Below are 23,216 nucleotides of genomic sequence, written 5' to 3'. Positions count from 1 at the left end.
CTTGATTCTAATTTTCTGTTTTCTAAAACAGTTTTGCAGACTGGTTCACAGTGAAGAGTTACAATAGAGTTGGACATCACTGTTCATATGTGTTTTTAAAAAATGTTTACAAAATCTGAGCTAGAGCTGGGTGTGGTGGCATATGCCTTATATATGAGGTGTCTGTAGGAGGGTCAAAAGTTCAAGCCTTAGTCCCACAGAAAATATGAGGCTAGCCTGGGCTACATGAGATCCTATCTTAAAAATCAAAACCAAACAAGTAACAGCAATAAACTAAAAAAATCTGAGATAAACCTGAGCATGACGGCACATGTCTTTAATCCGAGTACTTGGGAGACAGAAGCAGGCAGATCACTGGGTTCCAGGCTAGCTTGGTCTACACAATGAGTTCCAGGTTAGCCAGTGTTACATAATGAAACTCTGTCTTAAAACGACAGTGACAACAACAACAAACACACAAAATCCCGAATAAAATACTGCTATCACATAATTTATCATTTGATATCAGGACAATAGTTTAAAATGAACACAACCGGAAAATAGGAAGCCATAATAATAGGAAATGAAGCAACATGAAGTGTGATGGCCAGTCCTGGTTGTCAACGTGACTGCATCTGGGATCAACCAGCTGGGCACCCCTGTAGGGGATTTTTTGTTCAGATTACTTGACGCAGGAAGACCCACCCTGAATGTGGGAGGTCCTAGGGGTGATAGCCCACTAAAAGGACATAGGAGTAGGAAGCTTTGCTTCTTTCCTGCTGGCCCTCCCTTTTGCTGCAAGTTCATCTACAAGTTGCTGTGTCAGTCCTTCGCTGCTACTGCAATGTCTTCAGAATTCCAGGGGAGACTGAAGAGCAGTAACTCTCTCCAGGAAACTTCCAGGCCTTCAGGGCCAGACTGAGACTGCTGAGACATCCAGCCTTTCGGGCTGAGCAACCAACAGCCACTCAGCATCTCCAGGGTAAGATAGCCATTGTTATGTGAAGGCTAAGAGTCTCCTTTCTTAAAATTTGGTTTTTTTTTTGGTTCTTTGAGACTGGGTTTCTGTGTAGTTTTGGAGCCTGTCCTGGAACTTGCTCTGTAGTCCAGGCTGGCTTTGAACTCACAGAGATCTGCCTGTCTCGGCCTCCCAAGTGCTGGGATTAATGGTGTGTGCTACCACCACCTGGCTCTAACAGTCTCTGTTTTATGCTGGGCACCCATCTTGGGACCCATTAGCCATTTGTCTCTGATGCCAGTCTCTGGAAGATAAGCTCCCAGTAGGCCTGACTCAGTGACCCCCATCTCGAAATGTACAGCCGTGACCATCTACTTGTTATATGACAAACTGCCTGTTGGGTTCTGTAATTTGCTTATGCAGACATTCAAGGATTATTTTGAGGTTGCCTTGACTACCTAATCGTGGCAGAACAGAACAGCTCTTGGCTTAATTGTGTAGATACTCAAACTCTTCTTGTGGTTTTCACCTTTAAAAATCCTTCCCTCACCCCTCTTCATGTGGCAATCTCAAGGTTGGCTCAGAGATTGTTTTCCTGCTAGCGGTGATCAAGAAATCCTTTAATTATAAATAAATAGTCTGTGGTCTTCCTTTGGTGGTCTTGAACTCCAAAACAGTTGGACTACTTGGACCACACCTGTAGGCCAATCTAAGCAATCCCCTTTAAATATATCAGTATATATGTTCATTCTGTTGTTGTGCCTACGTCACACAGAACCCCCAAACAAGACCACCACAGAGCTGCTATCTGATGCAAATGCACATGCAAATGGGCTTTATTGGTTACAAGATAGCTAACTAGGACCATAATCTGACACTCCAACACAGTGATTGGGGAGAATGGCCCTGAGGCTTCAGCGTAAGGGAATTTTAAAGGGAAAACTGCAAGCAGGGTGGTACAAGCCTTGGCGTTTCAGGAATGGGTAAAAGTATACAACTTTTGAATTCATTGGTTGGGGTATAGAGGAATTTCAAAACAGTGACTGTCAGCAGACAAGAATTTCAAACCAGTGGTTAATCAGACACCTACAAGGATGTTTGAAACAAGCAGATGTTGTTTGGACATCCTGGTAGGGTCACTTTGACCAGGGCTGGCACAGTTTCTTGAGAATGTTTATGACTTTGCTGGGCTGCATTCATCCCGTCTTAGTTAGGCACTCCCTGTCTAAAATGGAGTTCTTTCTCAAAATGGAGTTTATTCTGCTCCTTCACTATTAATTCTGTTCCTTTAGAGAACCATGACTAATACAATAAGTGGGATAATAGAATCTGCTAGGGAATCCAAGAAAGAAAAGGTGAAGACCGTAGCTCAGCACAGAATTGACAGTATAATGGGAATTAACTGTTTAACTCTGTGTCAAACATGCAGACAAATGGAAGTACAAATAGAAGGAGTCAGGAGTGGTGGCGCACACCTTTAACCTTAGTACTCAAGAGAGGCATCTGGAGCTCTGTGAGTTCAAGGCCAGCTTGGTCTACCTATCCCAAACAAAACAAAACATAGCAAAACCAAACAAAAATGGAAGGCAAAATAGAATATACATTTTTTCTTACTGAGCTAAGACAAAAAAGAATGAAAATTACAAGGGTGTAAGAAGGAAATGGGGCCTTCACCTGGAATCTGATTGAAGCTGAGAATTGAGAATTCCAGCACAATTAGCAGGGGCTTGAAGCCTTTCTCCCTTTCCACATACAATGTTCTAAGAATCTCCCATAAATGTCAGTTACAGGGAAAGGACCTGTGTAAATGCCTTTGTGCACCCCTAGTGGCTCCTGGTTGTACCTTATCAGACTATAATTCCACCCCAGGTATCTCCAAAACCTCCCCAATCTCATGTAGCAAAAAGAAGGGAATCTACTTTTTAGATGTACTTTGAGAGCCACTAAAACGTTATACATGGCTAATGATGAGGCGCTAACTGGGGTTTCCCTTGAGGTGCACAGGCTCACAGGGGGGTATATCTTATCTTCTGTGGCTCATTTTCAAGACATGTACACCCATGCTCCCGAATGTGTTCATTCTTCCCCGCAGTGCCTTTTCTTATGGACAGATTCAATCAGATTCCATTAGGGGCTGAGTCAGTCAGCCTGGTGATAAGTGTCTTCATCAGCTGAGCCACCTCCCTGGTCCTCTGTTTCCCTTCTATATTATTTCAATAACACAGGTACCTCATAAAGGTATGCAATGGTTAACGGTGCCATTTTGTGACAATTTACTTAGTATGGTGTGTCAGCCTTTATTCTTAAAGGGTGAATAATATTTCCCTTAATGTATGTACCATGTTTATATTTAATTTGTGGATGGAAACTGAAGAGTGGCTGCTGTCAGCGAGGACAGTTTAGTATGTCTGAAGCTCTGCTTTGCAATTCTTTTGGGTTTATTTCCAGAGACAGAATTGCTGGATTATGGTTATTCTCTTGTCATAATTTGAAGTCTACACACACACACACACACACACACACACACACACTTTAACATTTCTTTAACACTGAGCCTACATCTGGTGTACTGAATATGGTGATAGCCTTGGTCTCTGTTTCGAGTAAGTGGCTCCAAATTTGCTGATAAGGCAGAGTTAGGGTATTTGTGTTGACGTGTGGGGTCAAAAGGGGAACTTAAAGGCCTAAACACTTTAGGTACATATAAACTTCCAACCTAATTCTCTGATCGCCATTGCCACAACCTGGACCCTTCCACCCCAAGTCCAACGTGTGCTTGTAGAGGCCCTATGTAAACGTGTCATGGAATCTAATTCATCAAAACCAATTCACTTAAAAAAGGAAACTAATTAGCAGAGCAGTGGTGGTGCATGCCTTTAATCTCAGCACTCAGAAGGCTGAAGAATGCGGATCTTTATGATTTCAAGTGCAGCCTGGCGTACAGAACGAGTTGGTTCAGGGCAGCCAGAGATTGTACACATAGAAATACTGTATCGAAAAATGAGGAAAAAGGAAACCAATAGGGTTTATTCAACATATTTTCTCTAATTTTTTAAGCTACCATTTTGTTTTTATAATAGCATTATAAGGTAAATTCAGTCAGTTTGTATCGGTACCCTCGTTACTGTGGTTAAAGTATGAAGGGCTGAGGGGAAAACTCTGAAAGATATAAATGTCCTTATTTGTTCCTTATTTGTATATTATTGTATACGTACTTTGTAGTGAAGGAAATAAGTCACTAATTAGCAGATTTTGACAAATCTTTCTACTCTCTGGGTCGAAATATGAAGAAAGAAGATCAAGATTACAAACCACATAGTCTATAACGTGTGGAAGCGCGCTCTCGAATGCTGGGTACATCTGAATGCAGAGTAAACGGGTAACAGTACCTTAATTTTGGGCAATATGACATCACCATAGTAGCAATAAACTGCGCACATGCGCTGTTTTAAGAAGCCTCCCCCACCCCCGCTCCAGTAGCAGTCGCCGAGCTTTGCCAGTTCCCCAGAGCACGCTTCTTGAGATCGCTCCGCCCTGCGGAAGCCAAAACGCCAATCATAGTCTGCTCACTCATTGTCGTCATTAGAGTGCGCCCACCCTTCAAAGGCCTGGGGCGGGCTCCCGGTCTCGCGCATGCGCTCCTGCGGGCTCTGCACACGCTGTTTTCGCGTTTCCCGTCTAGTACCTAAGGCTTAAGGTGTCTCTTGTCAGGGGGCGGCGTGGGTCCTGGTCTCCGTCACTATGGGCAAAACGGTTGATTCTCTGGGCCAGGGAACCCGGCCCGACCCGGTGCGAAGCTTCAATCGCTGGAAGAAAAAACACAGCCACAGGCAGAACCAGAAGAAGGAGCGGAGGAAGCAGCTGAAGAAGCCGGAATGGCAGGTCGAGCGTGAGGGGATCAGCCGCCTCATGCAGAATTACGAGAAGGTGAGGCGGGCTCAGGGGAGCGCGGGTGGGCGCAGCGGCCGTGGACATGGGAGGTGCTGTTGCGGGAAAGGGGCGGACCCGGCCAGGGAGGTCGTCTGTTGGGTGTCGCTACCCAGGTCTGGCTCCTCTGCTTGCCACAGTTCTGGGAAAAGTGATAGAAACGCAGCGATACTAAGGATAGGTGGTAGTAGTGGTGACAGTTGTGTAAAGAACATGGCCGGTGGAGTGAGAGCCGAGAATGTTTGTTGTTCAGTGGAGTGCTGGCCCGACGTTGAGGAAGCCAGTCGACGTTCAGTCTCCAGTTCCACCTAAATGGAGCGCGTTCTGAGCACTAGGGAGGTGGAGACAGGGGGATCAGAAGTTCGGTCTTTCACAGCTTTATAGCAGGTTCGAGGTCAGCCAGGGATACATGAAACTCTGTCTCAGAAATAAAGTAAATAAGATAAATAAAATATGAAATGATATAAGAGAATGCTGTTGTTCTTGGAAAATGTTTAAAATAATAGAAATAGTGTCTACCTTTAAAAGTACTCTCCATGTGTTTTACATATATCCTTTGCCCCTATCTAAGGTATGGATCTTAATATTCCATTTTATGGATGAGACCAGTAGAGTTTGGAGAGCTTAAGAACTTGTCCTGATTTCTCACATCTAGTGGTATGAGGTTGGAACCTAGACCTGTGTCTATTTCCAAAATTTTGCCTTTTAAGTTGGGCACTTGGCTGCATCCCTTAGCATAATCCTCTGATCTTGTCTTATTTCCTTACTCCATGTTTTTCAAGAAGAGCCAGTGTAGAGAATCTGGACTGTGCTGGTTTGTTACTTGGTACCCCCACCTTGTCGCGAACGTTCCTCCATAAGTAGTCCCATAGTTAACGCTTTGACAGGCTGACATCGTTTCCTGCCCCAGGCTTCTGCTCCTTAGGAATGTTGCTTCCTTTTCTTTCCAATAAAGCCCATATTTTTCAGCATTCATCTTCCTCACTTACCCTCTCCGTGAATGCCACCTTTCTATTGTAGGGTCTTAACAAAAGCGGAACCATCTTGGAACTAAAGTCATTACTTGTTATCCTTTTCTTAAGCAACATCAACACTGAGATAATCTTTTTAGAGTTGTTAGGTAGCATTTAAGAGTCAGTTTGTGTTTTGAGTTCAGATGATTTGAGATTTTGTTCACCAACTGTGTAACTTTGGTTATGTTTCTTACACTAGCTCCTCTCTTGTCTTTAAAAGGTTTAGCAATAGCACCTACCTTATAAGCTGTCAGGAATTAGTAAGATACTGTGTGGAAAGCGTTATTCACAATGTCGGTCACATAGAAATAATCAGTTAAAGGAGAAGCCATTAAAAACAACTTTCTGTGGGACCAGGGAGTGTCTGTGATGTGATTGTAGTAGCACACACCTTTAATCTCAGCACTCGGGAGACAGAGGCAGGCAGATCTCTGAGTTTGAGACCAGTCTAGTCTACAGAGCAATTGCCAGGACAACCAGGGCTATGCAGAGAAACTCTGTCTCTAAAAGCCAAAACCAAACAAACAAACATAAAAAACAGATTGTCTTTGGATTTCGTTTTGGATTGTGATGAGAATTGCTTAGGTAATGTAGCCGTAGTCTTTGTTCTATTTACTCTTGTGGGTCTGTGATTCCTTATCTTGCTCTATCCAGAACTTTTCTGAGTTCACATCCTTATTTCTGCCTGTGCGGAATGTCTACACATACAGTATACCATTAAGGCTGACAGTCATTATCTTCCTTAGCTAGTTTTCTAGTTAATTGCCGTAGGCCACTGGTTTAAAAGCATATATTTTCATACCCCTGAAGTCCAGATTGTAATAAAAATCAGGGTGTCAGCAAGGCCACCATACTACCTTTGCTAGACTCTGAGGGTGAATCTCTTCCTTTCCTCTTCCAGCTTGAGGCTGCTGATCCTTGGCTTGTGATTGCCTAGGTTATGGGACAATGTGAGTGAGAACATTTGTATATTGGAAGTGTGTGTGTGTGTGTGTGTGTGTGTGTGTGTGTGTGTGAGAGAGAGAGAGAGAGAGAGAGAGAGGAGTAGGGTGTGAGTGAAACTTGTGGAACATATGCGTGTGGGATCTGGAGCGTTGGAGATGTCTGGGGAGTTAGAGTGTGCAGTGAAGGTATAGGGGAGAGGCTGGCATCGTGAGGAGGGAGGTGGCATGTGTGTGCACATGTGTTAGAGAGTGATGCAGAACCAGGGATCGAGGCTTATTGAGGATATGGAGCTACTTGTTTTAGTTCAGCAACTGTTTTTCACTGTTATGATCGGCCGTGCTATATAGAAATGCTGCATTCTACAAATTTTTTTAAAATCAAAATTTGACCTGCTGGTTGGAGCCAGATTGCTTTCTCTCTTGATTGAAGTAAATGGAACATTCTGTAGCATTTTTATCCTTTTCTTCCATGGATTAACATTTTTGAGAAACAGGTGTTATCAGGCTGGGGAGCAGTCAGGAGGGAGCGCGGTGGAAAGGTTAAGAGAGTGCTGTTCTGCCCTCTTTCACCAACCAGTGTGGAAATCCTGAAAAGTATTTGCTCACTGTTTCTGAAGGACACAGAGTTCAGAGGGAATTTGAGACCTGAGTGGTGGGAATACTCGTCACTGTCTCTGTAGGGAGGAGTGATTTACTTTGTATAATCTAAGATCATCTCCTATTGTAGGTTTCAAGAATTTCTTTAAATATAATCTTCTAGAGTAGGGGTTGATAAAGTGTTACATGACTTTGCGGGACATGCAACCTGCATGCACACATGCCCTCTCTCTTGGCTTGGCGCTGTTCTGTGACTGAGCTTTCATCAGTGATGTCCCTTGGGCTGGCATCTTGGGTTCACCATCACACATTCACACAGTGACTTCTCACTGCCTCCTCACAGAGACTCTGATCCTGCCACACATTCACCTGACCTTGGTGACTTCTAGAACCTTAGCACAAACCTCCATGATCTCCTAGTCTGGCATCTTTCGTGCCTGTGCCTGTAGAACTAGCACCTTGTGGATGGCATTGCCAAACTGCAGGCTCTGCTGTCAGCTTGAGATAGAGCCTGGCCGCCCTGGAGTCCGCTTGGGTCAGCTTCTTTGTATCGACCCCAGAAACACTTCCTGGGTGTTAGGGGACCTCTTCAGTGGCATTCTCAGTTTAGGCCCGATCCTTTCAAAGGAATTTTCCTTAGATGGAGACTTCGGTGGGGAAGTCCTGTTCTTGAGGTACCTTATCAAGCAGAGCACGGGATTCCCCTAATGGTGCCAATCTAACAGTTTACTCGCAGCCATATTTCCTGAAACTTCAGATTTCCTTCTCTCCTTGTCAAATGGTACAATTTCCCTCTCAGTCTCTCCTTGTCAAGTGGTACATTTTCCCTCTGTGTCTGCTTCATCTGTTGCATGTGTTCACTGCAGACCAGGAAGAGCAGTAGCTATAGCCACGACACTGACAGGCTGACTGCTGTCCTGACTTGAGAGTCCCTTGCAAAGCAAATTCATTCATTGCTTTAGAATTTGTATTCTCTCATGTTTCCAGGACACAGGCAGAATGAAGTCAGATTCTTGGGCAGAGTATGACGTGAGTGGTTTCTAGGACAGTTCTGGACAGTCCTTTCATCCCTCTGAACCTCACGAACTGGGCCTCTCCCGTCTGCGTTTCTCTCGGCATTCTGGTCTGTTGAACTGCCGTCTGAATATCTTACTCAGGTGCACTTGCACACCCCAGACTTCTCTAGCTTCGTTTCATACTCTTCTACCTTCCTCTCCCAAACAAGTGTGAAGGCTTATAGAGCACGTCATCAGCTTGTCATTGCAGCAGCCCCAGGTCTAGGAACCATTTTCCTCTATTTGTTACTTGTCCCATTGTTGTGAGCCAAAATACCCGGCAAGAAGCACCTTAAGGAGGGAAGGGTGTGTTTCGACTTTTAGTTGGAGGGGATTCAGTCTGTCTTGGCAGGAGTGTGAGATGTTTTGTCCACAGTCAGGAGATGGGTGAATGCTGGTGCTGCCTATGTTTAGGTTGGGCCTTCCCATTTCTGTTAACCCAATCTAGAAACTGCAACACAGACATATCTAGAAGTTTGTTTCCTAGTGATTCTATATTCTTTCAAGTTGACAATTGGTGTTAAACATTACTCCCTCCACCTTTGGATATTCTGCATCCTGTGAAAGCAGCGCGTTAGTTTATGGGGCTACAAGTATGAAGAAGGAGAAGCACATTGTATGCCCTGTTTACAGGAGTGTCTGCCAGTTGTTTCCTCCATGGGATTCATGTTAATTGAACAAGTAACTTTTATTTAGGAGCAGTACTTTGCCTCAATTCTATTATTTGAAAGATGAGCAAGGCAGCACAATGTAGGGTAAGGGGGGGGGCGTGCATTATGAAACTAATGAATCACCTAGCATTTCTTGTCTTATCTGACATTATTTCTTTTTCACAATCTTTTTTTCCAGATAAATGTAAATGAAATTACAAGATTTTCAGATTTCCCTTTGTCCAAAAAAACATTGAAAGGTAGGTATATATTGTCATTTTAGGATAGATTGTTAGATATATTCATGTCTTTTCAATTTTTTAAAAAAATACACATGTATGTTCATGTGTATTCCTGTATTATGTACCTGTGTGTGGAGGCCAGATGACAGACGGCCTTGGGTATTATCCTAAGGAAATGGTTCTCTCTTTTAAGGTAGGGTTTCTCATTGACCTGGAGCTCATTCATTAGACTAGATTGGCTGGCCACCAAGCCCCAGGAGTCTTCCTGTTTTCACCTCCCAGTCTAGGTTAAAAGGCACATACCGCCATGTGTGGCATTATTCGTAGGTCCTGGGATAGAACTCAGGTCCTCATGCTTGTGAGGTTCGCATTTTACTGATTGAGACAGCTCTCCAACCCTGTGCCTTTGTTTGTTTGTTTTCTGAGACAGGGCTTCTTCTCTGTAGCTTTGGGGCCTGTCCTGGAACTCACTCTGTAGACCAGGCTGGCCTCAAACTCACAGAGATCTGCCTGTCTCTGCCTCTTGAGTGCTGGAATTAAAGGGTGTGCACTACCACCCGGCTCAACCCTGTGTCTTTTCTTTATCACAAAGTCTGCTTGCCTTTTCTTTTGGTTTTTAGAGACAAGATTTCTCTGTAGCTTTTGGAGCCTGTCTTGGAGCTAGCTTTTGTAGACCAGGCTGGCCTCAAACTCATAGAGATCTGCCTGCCTCCTGTGTGCTGGGATTAAAGGGGTGTGCCACCACTGCCCAGCTCAACCCTGTGCCTTTTCTTTATCACAAAGTCTTCTTTCTTGAAAGAGTTTTATTTTGTAGTTCAGGATAGCCTTGACTCCTTTTATAGTCCAGGCTATCCTCAACCTCAGCACCACCAGGCATGTACCATCAACCCCATGTCTCAAATATAGAATTCTAACCATTTTTATTTCTTATTTTTTTCTGGAGTGATTGAAGATTAGTTAAAAAGGATTAAGAATTTCTGGAAAATTAGAATTAAACTTGATTCTGTTAGTTAAATAGGAGTGCAACAAAAATATGTTACCCTTTACGTTAGTAGTTTTAGGGTAGCCATAACAAAATAAGAGCCTTAAGCAGTAGAAATTTTCTTAGACTTGATGGCTAGAAGTCCAGGGGTAAGATGCTGGCAGGAATACTTTCAGGGCTTTGAGAGATGGGTCTATGGTGGGCTTGCCATCCTTGACTTGCAGATAGCTTCTCTTGTGGAGTGATTTATACTTTTTTTTTTTTGGATAAAAATTGTGTATGTTTATGGTATGTAATAGTGTGACTTGAAATATGTATATAAATTAAACACATTAATGTGCTTATTTTTCCTGCATGATAAAAACACTTAAATATACTCTCAGCAATTTTCAAGCATTAAAAAAAAAGCATATAACTGACTGTAGTTACTGTGATACCATGTTGTACAATATATCTAGTTTTTGTTTTTGAGATAGGTAGGTCTCATGTATCCCAGATTGGCCCTATCATCACTATTGCTCTGTGGTTGAGGATGACCTTGAACTTCGGATCTTCCTGTCTTTACGTCCCAACTACTGGTTTATAGGCATGTATGCAGGGATCAAACCCTGGGCTTCATCCATCTAAGTAAACACTCTACTGACTGAGCTCTCCCCATCCTATGAGGCATCTCTTGAACTTATTCCAACCTGAGTAACTTTGTGTTCTTTGAGTAATAGCTTTCTAGCTCCGCACTCCCCCAGTTTCTGGTAATGAGCATTCTTTTTGTCCTTAGGGTCTATAAATACAAGGTCATCTGGGATCTATCTTTCTGTGCCTGGCTTGTTTCATTTAATATAATTCACTCTAGGTTCATCCATGTTGTCACCATTCTGTGTATGGTCTTAAGTCCTCAAATAAGCCTCTGCCTTAAATTCTGGAACAGTTAGTCTCTGGCTTAAAACAAAACAAAGCAGCTAATTTATTATTATTTCTGGAGTGTGTGGTGTGGGGGGATGGTGCGAGTGCCACAGTGACGGTCGGGCGACAATGTGGAGGCAGCCGCGCCTTTCACTCTGGTCCTGGGAACTGAACTCAGCTCATCAGGCTTGCACAGCAAGCACTTTACCTGATGAGCCGTCTCACTGGCCCGTTTCCTGCAGCCTTGAAAGCTTGGAGCCATACGCTTCTAGTTGTCTGGATCTAGGTCTCAGAGACGGTGGGTTTGAAAGTCTAGCCTGTGAGCCTCTAGGCCTTCATTCCAGATTTCCATCAGGACAGAGCAGAAGAACTTCCAGCCATTTGTTTGTGATGGAGACATGTAGTCTAGCCTGTAGCATCATCCTTTAGGATTTTCTTAAGTATCCTTCTCCTCTCTACACTGCCAGGTTTACAAGAAGCCCAGTACCGCTTGGTAACAGAGATACAGAAACAGACCATAGGGTTGGCTTTGCAAGGTAAAGATGTGCTTGGAGCTGCCAAAACTGGATCTGGCAAGACTTTGGCTTTTCTCGTTCCAGTAAGTACATTTATTTTGGATCAGAGCCTCTATTATATAATTTTATGCCATTCTATATAACTAGGAAACCAGTTATATAAACAGTTGTTTAATGTTGGAGTTCCTGGCCAGATAGGAGCCACATCTCTCTCGTTCTTTTCCTGCTCTCACTCTGAGCTCCCACCACAGGGCCCATGGAAGCACTCAGTAACTAATCGCAGTGATGAGTCAGTCTGCTTTTATAAACCATTGCATTCTGAAGGAGGCGGAGCTCCCACTGTGGCAGTTTAGAGTGGTCCTGCTCTGTCTTTGTGCTTTGCTTGCTTCATTTGTTATAATTCCCAGGAGACCTGGTGGAGAAAACTGTTGCCTGCCACTGGTATTTATATTTGCCACTTGTATAGGACAAGGCTGAAATATATTCATGTTGTGAGATTTCTTTCCCCAGGGAGATATACCACTCCTGCCTTGCAGACACCACCAAGGAAACACAGTATGGTCCCACTAAAGTCCAACTTTGGGAACCAGTAGTTTATTGGACTTGCTTCTAGAACATGAATGAGGGGTTACTTCAAGAGGATTAATAACTCCAAAGCAACTGCACCATTGGAAAGTGTCATCCCAGCTTGGGTTAGGATATCCCCATAGCTGCTCTGACAGCTTCCCTTCAGTTGGCCCACTGCCTCTGTATACACTAGCATGTCTAGCCATATAAATGAGTGTGGGGTGCATTATAGGAGGGGTGAGCAGAATCTCAGGTCAGGGTTCACTTGACCTTCCCACTCTCTGCTCACAGTTCTTCTGACTGAGATGGCAGCTGTTGAACTCGGGAGATTGTATCCTACAATAGCTCACTTCAACGGGATATGAGGGTTTGTTGAGACATTTCTAGAACATTGGTAGCTATCCTTTATAGTAGTAGGGTAGTAGAACTACTTAGGAATCCACTTACATCTCAGTTGCTTAGCTGGTTTCCTAATTTGGTTCCTAGAAAAAAACTGGCCCTGATAGAAAGAAAGTCATGATTTGTTTGAAATGCCTTAAAACTTGTTTTCTCTTAAATCCTAGTTCGTTATTATTTTTATAACATTGCCTTTCTACATATAGGAATTCAGTCACTATAAAAACTATAGGAGCCATACAGATTATGATGTGTTTTCTGTTTAGAAAATAATTTTTTTTTGTACCAGTTTTAGTGGTCTGTGGACTACACATACCCTTCCAGTAGCTGGTCTTTTTATTTTTTTCTGACATCAGATAAGTTGCCTTAGGGCTTCGCTTTCCTTCTTGAGTTAGGGTTGAATGCTTCTTTAATTGGAAAGAAAATATCTTGGAGATGTTTTCTTGGATTGGGTAAAACTTGTAAGAGGAATGCATTTTGTTTGATAGTGTCTTTGGTTTAGAGGAAAAGGTTGAGATTTGAGTCTCAGTGCAGACTTTTCTAAGAGATTACTGAATACAAATTTTCTCTTGTCTTTAAGGTGTTGGAAGCCTTATACCGCCTGCAATGGACTTCAGCAGATGGTTTGGGGGTTCTGATAATATCACCTACTCGAGAACTGGCCTATCAGACATTTGAGGTTCTACGCAAAGTAGGAAAGAATCATGACTTTTCAGCTGGTCTCATCATTGGTGGAAAGGTTTGTCTTTATCTGTCCCTTCCTTCAATAGCACTATGCAGATGACAGGGAAAAAGGAGATGGAGGCTCACTCATCTAAAAGGATTGGCTTTCTAGGTGGGGCCTCAGGGTGATCCCTGTCACCCAGCACCTAGGTCCAGAAAGTCTGTTCTTGTCAGCATCTGAGTTGATGAAGTTCTCAGACAGATGAACAGGTTAACTTGAGAAACCTATTTGTTTGTGTGCTTTGAGAAAGAGGCCATAACAGTATGTGGACATAGTACCTTTTAATAGGAAGTATAAGGGGCAGAGTAGTTAAAAACCTGCTGTGTCAGTACAACATGAAAGGGAGATAGATTGCTTTGAGGAATATTTATCTACATCATGGAAAAGCCTGGTCAACTTTGGTTGACTTTTTAGTACATCTGAGATGGTTATATCTGCTATGGTCACCTCTGAACCGTGAGCAGTAGTTCTGAATTTCTGTGCAAATGTGTACAAACACGGAAATGCAGCGTCACACATCTTATTCCTGTACCTGCTACTTGTTTGTCTTTAACATTTATTAGTGTCTGATGGTTCTTGTCTCAAGGCAAACTGTAAACTGATGCTTGCTTAGCTCCCCATCTGTAGGTTGTGGGGGCTGTATGGGAGAGCCTGTTCAGTGCCTCTAGTCCTGACTTAAAGAATGCGAGTGTTCCAGTTGTTAAGACAGTTTTACTGTCTTAACAGGAAATCAAGTCTTGGCGCAGTCATTTGTTAGTTTTTCTTAGGCTCAGAATCCTGGATATAGTGAAGGGTCTAGAAGAGCTCTGAACTTCTTGGGTCTTCCCTGAGGACTTTGATTTAATTTGCAAACGTGGGTGTGCTACAGAACTGGAAGGGAGAAGTGGTATTTGTTTCTAAGAATCTAAACTGCTCTGATGGAATTCCACATCCAAGTGGCTTTTATAGTTGTGGACAGGCTGCTGTGAGGCGTCTGTGTGTAATCAAGGAAACAACTCTTTGCAGGATTTGAAGCATGAAGCTGAGAGGATCAACAACATAAACATTCTTGTTTGCACACCAGGCCGACTTCTCCAGCACATGGATGAAACAATATGTTTCCACGCCACCAATCTTCAGATGTTAGGTGGGCCTAATGATTTCTCATAAAAAACAAAGCATCATTCCCCCCACAAAAACTCCCAGACCCCCCCAAACCAAAACCCCCTAAAAGCCAGCTCTTTGCCAAGAAAGCCCTCCTGAGGTATAATAGTGGAACTGTCTTATTGATAACATGATGAAAACAATCTTTTTATTTTGATGTTTGGGTTCTTAAGCTGAGAGAGTACAAGGTTGATCTCTTTCCTTTATTAATGAAAGAGAAAAGTGAATGGACTCCATGGATTTAACTCAGTACTTGAGTATGGTCACTTGGCAATGTTTTTCTTTGTCTTTCTGGCACATGTGCATGCGTGTGTTCACACCTGGGTGGGTGTGTATGGAGTCCAGAGGTTGATGTCTGATGTCTTTCTCTATTGCTTTCCACTTTACTTACCGAGTCAGGGTCTTCTGGTGAATTCAGAGTTCACCAGATGGGCAAGTGCAGCTGACCAGCTTGCCTGGGGATCCTATCTCTCAAGTGCTGGGACTTGGTTTCTCCTGTGGCTGGGTAGCTGAATTCTAGTCTTTATGTTTGCTGGCAAGTGCTTGTCCACTCAGCCACCTCCCCAGCCTCCTCTTTTTTCCTTTTTTTATTCTTTTCCTTTTAAGTAATACCTAATTTTGGAAGCTTAAAAAGTCAAATTATTTGTTTTAATGAACCTTTTTTTTTTGCATAGAGATGCTACTTATTGGCATTTTAGTAGCTTTTCATTTTGAGTGCTTCTGTACTTACAGAAAAGCTGCAGTGATAGGGTTTCTGTATTACCCTTTGTACATAACTATGATCGATATAGTGAGATTAACAAGGTACTATGTAAATTTAATACTAGGTTTCTTTGTTTAGCTCTTATCAGTTTTCCACTATATTATTATTTTGTTTTGAATTGGAATTCTGGGATTCGAACCCTGGACCTTTTACTTGTTAGGCAATTGCACTACCACTGAACTATATCCTTAGCTTAGCCAAGGTGTTTTTCTGCTTTAGGATTCCAAGCAGTGTATTAAATTGCATTTAGCATGATGTAGTCTTTAAATATTGTAGAGCAACTTGCATCTTTGTTTTTCAGTTCTTGATGAAGCAGATAGGATCTTGGACATGGGCTTTGCTGACACCATGAATGCTATTATTGAAAATCTTCCCAAGAAACGCCAGACTTTACTTTTCTCAGCCACACAGACCAAATCTGTAAAGGACCTTGCACGCTTGAGTTTGAAAGACCCTGAGTATGTTTGGGTTCATGAAAAAGCAAAATACAGGTAGGAACTCTTTCCTCCCTGAACCATCTTTTTAGTTCAAGAATTAATATTTAAAATTTTTATTTTGTATGGAATATGCTTGTTATTAGTTACACAGAACATTCTACTCATGTCTGTTAAAATTATTCAAATTCTGCATATATTTAACTATGAGAATATTTTAATGTAGCATTACTGAAAATGTGGTCGGGAGAGCAAACATTTTTTTATATGATGTTAGCAGGTTTTTTACCAGCTACCACTCCCACCATAAATGAGGGAGAGAGGATCAAGTTTTGGATGATAATAGCAGATACTGAGTTAAAGTCAAACATTGTTCTTGACAGAATTTCTCAGAACCCTTAATGTTTCTATGGACTTTGTGACTGTAGTGAGATGGATACAGTGTGCTAAATCTATTAAAATTGAGTTCAAAGTCACACTACAGTAGTAAAGCATTATAGAACATATCAAATATACTAATATTTACTAAAATGGTTTTTGTTTGGGATTGTTCTAGCCACTGTTGTTTTTATCTTTGACTTAATACATGTAGACTTTAGTATATATGTTTATGTGACAGTAAAGAGTATGTATGTTTGTGGAGTAATAATAGTTGGATTTTGTTTTAAATTATATTTAATACCTGATACGAGTCATCATAGAAAGTGAACATCCTGAAGATGCTTTTTTTTTTGGTTTTTTTGAGATAGGGTTTCTCTGTGACTTTGGTGCCTGCCCTGGAACTAGCTCTTGTGGGCTGGTCTTGAACTCACAGAAATCTGCTTGTCTTTGCCTCCCAAGTGCTAGGATTAAAGGTGTGTGCTACCACTGCCTGGCCTGAAGATGCATTTTACTATGGCAATAAGTTAGATACTTCAAAGATACTGATTTGTATTGAAGTTTGCTTTTGTTTCATCTTAAAAGTTTCATTCCCCCCCCCCCCCCCCCCATGGAGAAATGTCACTCTAAAGAAAGAAGTTTGGAAAAAGAACTCTTGCTGGGCCCTAATGTCTTCCTTGTGGGAGGGGATGAGAAGGCACAGTGTTAACATCTTAGACACTGAGAGTCATGTAGAAGGCATACAGAAGACTCGTTTATTTAATAATGGGGAAAAACTTATATACTCTCCCAGCACCCAGGCATTTTGATCCATTGACAGTTGACATCTTGTCCCTCACTGGTTGTCCTGACACAATCAGGACTTCTGACAGTGCTTGTTGCTAGGCCCTCAGGCAGCATCCCTTGGTCCCTCCTCATTGGCTAGGCATGATCAGGACCTCTGACAGCGCCAAGCAGACTCCAGGTTGGCTCCTTTTCGCCTGGTAGGTCTTAACTTCCTACAGAACTCTCTCTAATTTTGATTGAAAGTTTTTAAAATACAGTTCTTAAATATAAATATATACCCACTTTTATTTTGTTGACCAAATGCCTAAGGTTAAAGAAAAACATAAACTGGGGGATGGTAACTCATGCCTTTTATCCCAGCACTTAGGAGGCAGAGGCAGGCAGATCTTTGTGAGTTGGAGGCTAGACTGGTCTACAGAGCAAGTTACAGGACAGCCAGGGCTACACAAAGAAAACCTGTCTTGAACCCCTCCAACCCTACCCCCCAAAAAAGAACAACCTGGACTCCATGATTTCAGGTGATTATAATGGATCCATTTTGGAGGATATGAGTTCTGCTAGCTGTGGCTACATGGACATGGGAATGGGGTAGCAGGACGTACTAGTTGGATAGCTTTTCCTTGGCTTACTCTTGAGACTTTTCTTTTGACTTGTGTTTGAAGTATCTTATTATTTTTGTCAGGACAAACAATGTAGACGGTGTCTAGGTTAGTGTGAGTTGGTGAGATGACTGATTACTCACGTCTCTTGTTGATAGCAGAGGTGGTTATCTATAGATCATAAGATTCTAGAAAGATTTGAATGCAAATACTTCTCATTTCAAATAGCAAATGAGTTTTGAAGCATAGTTTGTGAAGCCCAGCATTTGTAAAGCTGTGGCTTTCAAATAAATTTAGAAGGCAGCTGTGTGGGCATACCACTCACCCAGCTGTGCCTTTGCAGTAATGACTCTAGGACTGTGATCCAAAATTCTGAAGCACTGAAGGAAGCAGGTGCTGGTGGGCTTTTGTGTCGTGTTTGTACGGACTTTCTCCTTTAATAGCTTCACTGTGATTAATAGTCTAAGAAAGATAAATATGACTGTCTTGCCCGGGCTACTGGTGCAGCTCTGTAACTCTAGTTATTTGGGAGGCTGAGGCAGGAGAATCATAAATTGAAGTCCTACCATAGTCACTTAGTGAATCTCTACCGTAAAATAAAAAGTAAAAGAGGCACAGCATATAAGTCAGTGGTTAAGTTTGTTCCTAACATTCACGAAACTCTAGATTCAGTCTTTAGTCTCAAGCCCAGACCTAGACCTAAACTCTAAGAACCATTGTATGTAGGTGATCTCAAATCTTGTGAAGGACCCAAAAATTAAGTTTAGGTTTTCTTAAAGATGAACAGCAGAGTGTGTTTATAACAAGTTCACTGGTGTTTCTTTTATATTACTACAGATGGATAAATGCCGCTTACAGTGGTTTTCAGGGAAATAGCGGTGTCCGTGCCGTGTAAATTTGTCATCTTTCTCAGTGACTGTGGGTGAAATTATGTGGAGAAGCAGGGAAGATTTCAGATTTTAGATAATGTTGTTGAGCTATTGTGTACACACAGAGTTAGTATTGCAGTATTCCATTTCTTATTACCATTGGTGACATTAATCCTTAAAAAAGTATCATCATTACTAAATATTGACCTTAATATCTACTTTAGTACTAGCTATTTGGGTCATCCAAGCTTTCTTTTCTTAGTTAATATTTCACTATCCTTTTACTCTGTCACCCTTCCCACCTTGTGCACACTAGGCAGGTGGCGTAGTACTGAGCTGCACTGCCAGCCTAGGTGGCACGCTCTCGGCTGCGATGTGAGACTGCTTTTGCCTCTGCTCATTCCTGTGGATTCCTACGGAAGCTGTCTGCGGTCATTGTCACACCTTTTCCTGTCACTCAGCTTAGGAACTGGCTTACCCTTTAGGGCAAATTGAAAAGTTTAGGTATAGTTTTTCTTCTTTGGAGATCTTGGGGCTAAAATGTTGATCTTGGGGCTTTGTATGTTTCTTGTCTTGGAAGCAAATGCTTTGGGTGGAAAATGAAGTTCCTATGTGGCCTGCCTCATATCTGTTTTTTCCTCAGTAAATCAAGTCTTGGCTGCCTTGGTTGCTTTTCAGGTGCCGTCAGTCTTTTGAAAAAAGTTTTTGTTTTGTGTTAAATCTAGCTAATGTGCTGGGTCAAAGGTTAAGCTCATACAGGCAGCTACTTTATGGTAGGAACCAATACCTTTAAAACTTTATAATTTTAGCAACTGATGATTACTGCCTTGCTCCATTATTTCATTAGGATTTGCAACATTATACTGTATCATTTGACTGGAATATTTTCTTTCCCCAGCTGTCCTGTAAACCATGTTAGGCTAAGGAACGGTTCTTAGAGGAAAGGGAGACTAATGGGTATGTGCTTTATTCTCTTTATCAGTGTTGAGGTTGAGTTGGTAGCTTACTTGATACTGTGACCAGTTTTTTTTTCTTTATACTAAGACTCAGATTTGATGATTAATGATAACTTTGATTAATGATCTTTAGTATATAGATTTATGTCTTTCATGCAACAGAAATGATTTTATTTAATATTTTTTTCTGGAGTTGTCCTGTACTTGTCTGAGAATGTGACATCCAGGCTGTTTCCTGAGCCAGTGTGACATGTCTGCCCTCGGTCCTTGGCTCATTGTTTTCTGGTGTTAGGTTCATTGTACATGTTTCTGGCTCTCATAAAATCTTTTGAAAAGGATATGTAATTTAAATATCATGATCTAAGTGCTGGTAGGATGGACTTTGTTAGAGGTTTTTCAGCAGACAAGCTTTTCAAGAGTCAATGCATTGCTTCTTACTGATACTTAGAAATCGAGTTTAGGGTTGGGGGCTAACTCAGCTTTATTTTTGAAAAGTATGTTCTTTGTACCACATCCCTTCGTTTCTGCAGACCTGTGGTTGTTACTAGTCATCATGCCTGCAATAGTTTGAGGGCATTACCGACACTTAGCAGCACTGTGATGCCTTAGATAAGTCTGAGGTTCCATTGCCTTTCTTTTTTGTTTGGCATTGTAAATAAGTACTTTGAAATAGTTTCTATGTTTTTGAATATTAGCTTATTTCCTTTTATTTTGCTCTGTTAACACATTCCTTTGTGGTTATGGCCAGTTTACTTTAATTTTAAATACTTCTGTTTGTTTGAGACAGGACCTCATGTATCCGAGACTGGCCTCATACTCACTCTAGGCTCTGCCCCTTGTATGTTGGGAGTACATGCCTGTTCCACCATACAGGGTTTTGTTCGACACTGAATATGGAATTTAAGGCCTCAGGTATGCTAGGTAAGCACTATGCCTGGTGAGCTACATTCCTATCTGTTTGAAGGGATCCTTTAGGCGGTTACAGAATTACAGCAAGCTTGAAAGGAAAGTACTGAGTTTCCGTATGCTCCCTTCTGCCACATAGTCTCTTCTGTTACCAATATTTGCTAAGAGAGTTGGACCTTTGCTGTATTGATGTAGTTACCTAGTGGAATCTTGTCACCCTAAGTATATAGTTTTTGTTAGGACTGGTTGTTTAGATATGGAATGTTCCCAGAGGCTCATATGTTGAAGGCTCGATCACTAGCCAGTAGTATTAGTTTGGGGAACTTTTAGGCTACAGTGTAGTTTGAAGTCATTAAAGGCTTGATATTGAAGCATATATGGAAACCCTAAAGTTCTTTTCCCATTCCTTTTGCTTTCTGGCTGCCCATGAGGTAAGATTTCCTCTGTCGCGTGCGGGATTCCGACAGCGCTGAATGAAGTTGTCAGCAGAGGTGGGCGTGGGCCACAGCTCCACACTGTTGTTGGTAGTGATCTGAGTTATTAGAGATGTGCACTTAGGCACACCCAGAATTCTTGACTTCGATGCAGAAAATAATTTCAGTACTAGATACTATGCATTTATTAAAAGAGATAGTAATATAATACAGATTTTCAGTATGAGGTTAAGAGAAAGAGGCACCCCAGAAAGGTAAGGCAAGTGTGTATGTGGGCGTCTTATAGGAGCACAGCACTTCAGTGTCTTTGTATAGGATTTTGGTGATTTTTGAAGTTGCTCTCTTCAAAGATTTGCTAAGGAATTTATTAACTGAGGTCACGTGGTCTTTTCTGAGGTGGCGTAGGTGGCGGGGACAGAGACTTAACTCCTCACGGTCACTGGCAGCAGTCAGAAGAGTTGCCTTTCCTATTAGGAACCTCCATTTGGGGATTGCTGAAAGGAATGTCAGGATAAGTCGGCACGATGTAGGGTTTTTTAAAAAATATTTTTAATGTCGTTCCTAAGCACATGAGTTAATAGGGAGGCAACCAGTGTGATCATAAGGAATACTCAGACAGGAATATGGGCTTCCAAAGGGAGAGCTATATCTTACTTTCAGTAGACTGGTTATATAGATCTGTGGCTTTCTAGGTTACATTGCTTATAGAGTATAATTTACAATAAGGTTTAAAGGATCATGTTTTTTTATATTTTTTATTTTAATTAATTTTAAAAAAATGATCTTTTCTCATTTTATATACCTTTCCCAGTTCCCATTCCCTACCCTCTTCCCCCTCCCCCTACCTTCCCTCACCACACTCCCCCCATCCACTCCTCAGAGAGGGTAGGGCTTCCCATGGGGAGTCAACAAAGTCTGGCACATCACTTTGAGGTAGGACCAAGGCTTTCCCTCCTATATTTAGGCTGAGCAAGGTATCTCTCCAAAAAGAAAGGGCCCCCAAGAGCCAGGTCAAGCACTAGGGATAAATCGTGGTCCCACTGCCCGTGGCCCTGCAGACTGCCTAAGCCACACAACTGTCACCCACATTCAGGGGGCCTAATTTGGTTCTATGTAGGTTCCCCTGCTATCAGTTTGGATTCAGGGAGCTCCTACTAGCTCAGGTCAGCCGTTTATGTGGCTATTTCCATCATGGTCTTAACCTCTTTGATCATCTTCAACTGGTCTCCAGAAGCTTGGCCCAATATTTAGCTGTGGATCTCTGCATCTGCTTCCATCAGTTGTTGGATGAAGATTTTATGATGACAATTAAGGTAGTTATCAGTCTGATTACAGGGGCAGGCCAGTTTAGACATCTTCACTGTTGATTGTAGTCTTAGCTGGGGTCATCCTTGTGGTTTCTTGGGAATTTCCCTGGTGCCAGGTTTCACAGTAGCCCCATAATGGCTCCCACAGTCAAGATAACTCTTTCCTTGCTCTTTCTGTCCTTCCCCCATCTCGACCATCATGTTGTTCCCTCATGTTCTCCTCCATCTACTTTCCCCTGCCCCTTCCCTTGTTCTCCCCCCACCCCCAGCTTTCCATCTTGTGGTGGGAGTACTATGGTTATAGATATTCTTCTGCTTATGTGGGTTCTGGTGATTTGAATTCAGGTTCTCATGCATATACTTGAATATGAATTTTAGCCATTGAATATTTCCCAGCCCTGAGGTATCTCTTATGAAATATTTATCATTTTAGTTCTAAGTAAGCAAGATTATTTTTTCCTTGACAAGGTAGCTTTAGGAAACATGTATTGTTCAGTAGGCCAGTTGGGCTTTATCGGTGGTGTCTGAAGGCTTTAAAATTTGTAGTGCTGAGAGCTGAACCGAGGGCCTTGTGTAAGCCTGCAAGTATTCTTCCACTGCGCTATACCCCAGTCCTGACATCTTTTTTCTACTGAAATGACTTTATTATCTTAGTGTAACATTTTATCCACTCTCTTATTTATAGAGCATCTAGATTGCTTCTAAGTTGTGGTGGTTGGGAATAAAATTGTTAGATGTCTGGTTGCAGGTTTTCTGTGTGGACTGAATTTTCAGTTCTTTTGGGTAAATGCCAAAGAGTATGATTGCTGGACTAGATGACAAGAATGGTTTGGGAAGAAAACTGTCTTCAAAAGTGGCTATATCATTTTCAAAATCTGATCCTGGAGGCTTGTAAGTATGTTGTGGAGTGTTTAGTGGTGTCTTGTTTTAAATTTGAATTTTCCTCATAAGTGATAAGTAAGAGGCATCTTATATGCTTATTGGTTGCGGAACATTTTATGTTCTTTTGTGATCTGACATTGCCTTTGGGCAGGTGACTGTTGAGAGATTTATTTATTTTTCTCCTAAATTGATTTGTGTTTTCATAAGCATTCTTTGTTTTATGAAGAACATTTTTTAATTGCATGTTTCGTTTGCAAATATTTTCTCACATCCTTGGGCTTTTCTTTTCCTTCTCTTAATATAAGAGTTT

General features: G+C 41.9%; 1 protein-coding gene across 2 annotated transcripts in view; it reads left to right on the top strand.

Annotated features, from left to right (window-relative positions):
- The first annotated feature begins 4,566 nt into the window (after positions 1 to 4,566).
- Ddx10 (DEAD-box helicase 10) overlaps positions 4,567 to 23,216 on the top strand; it is a 164,673-nt gene continuing 146,023 nt past the window's right edge. For both annotated transcript variants that reach the window (XM_048417170.3, XM_085688759.2), the window contains exons 1-6: positions 4,567 to 4,864; positions 9,323 to 9,383; positions 11,715 to 11,845; positions 13,306 to 13,464; positions 14,455 to 14,575; positions 15,657 to 15,846. In XM_048417170.3, coding sequence (XP_048273127.2) covers positions 4,679 to 4,864; positions 9,323 to 9,383; positions 11,715 to 11,845; positions 13,306 to 13,464; positions 14,455 to 14,575; positions 15,657 to 15,846 — 848 coding nt within the window. In that variant the 5' untranslated portion in view covers positions 4,567 to 4,678. The remainder of the gene's footprint in view (positions 4,865 to 9,322; positions 9,384 to 11,714; positions 11,846 to 13,305; positions 13,465 to 14,454; positions 14,576 to 15,656; positions 15,847 to 23,216) is intronic.

Source organism: Myodes glareolus, chromosome 4, assembly GCF_982192425.1.
Source record: "Myodes glareolus chromosome 4, mMyoGla1.1, whole genome shotgun sequence".
NCBI lineage: Eukaryota > Metazoa > Chordata > Mammalia > Rodentia > Cricetidae > Myodes > Myodes glareolus.
The sequence above is the reverse complement of the archived record's forward strand: the minus strand, read 5'-3'. Positions and strand labels throughout refer to the sequence as shown.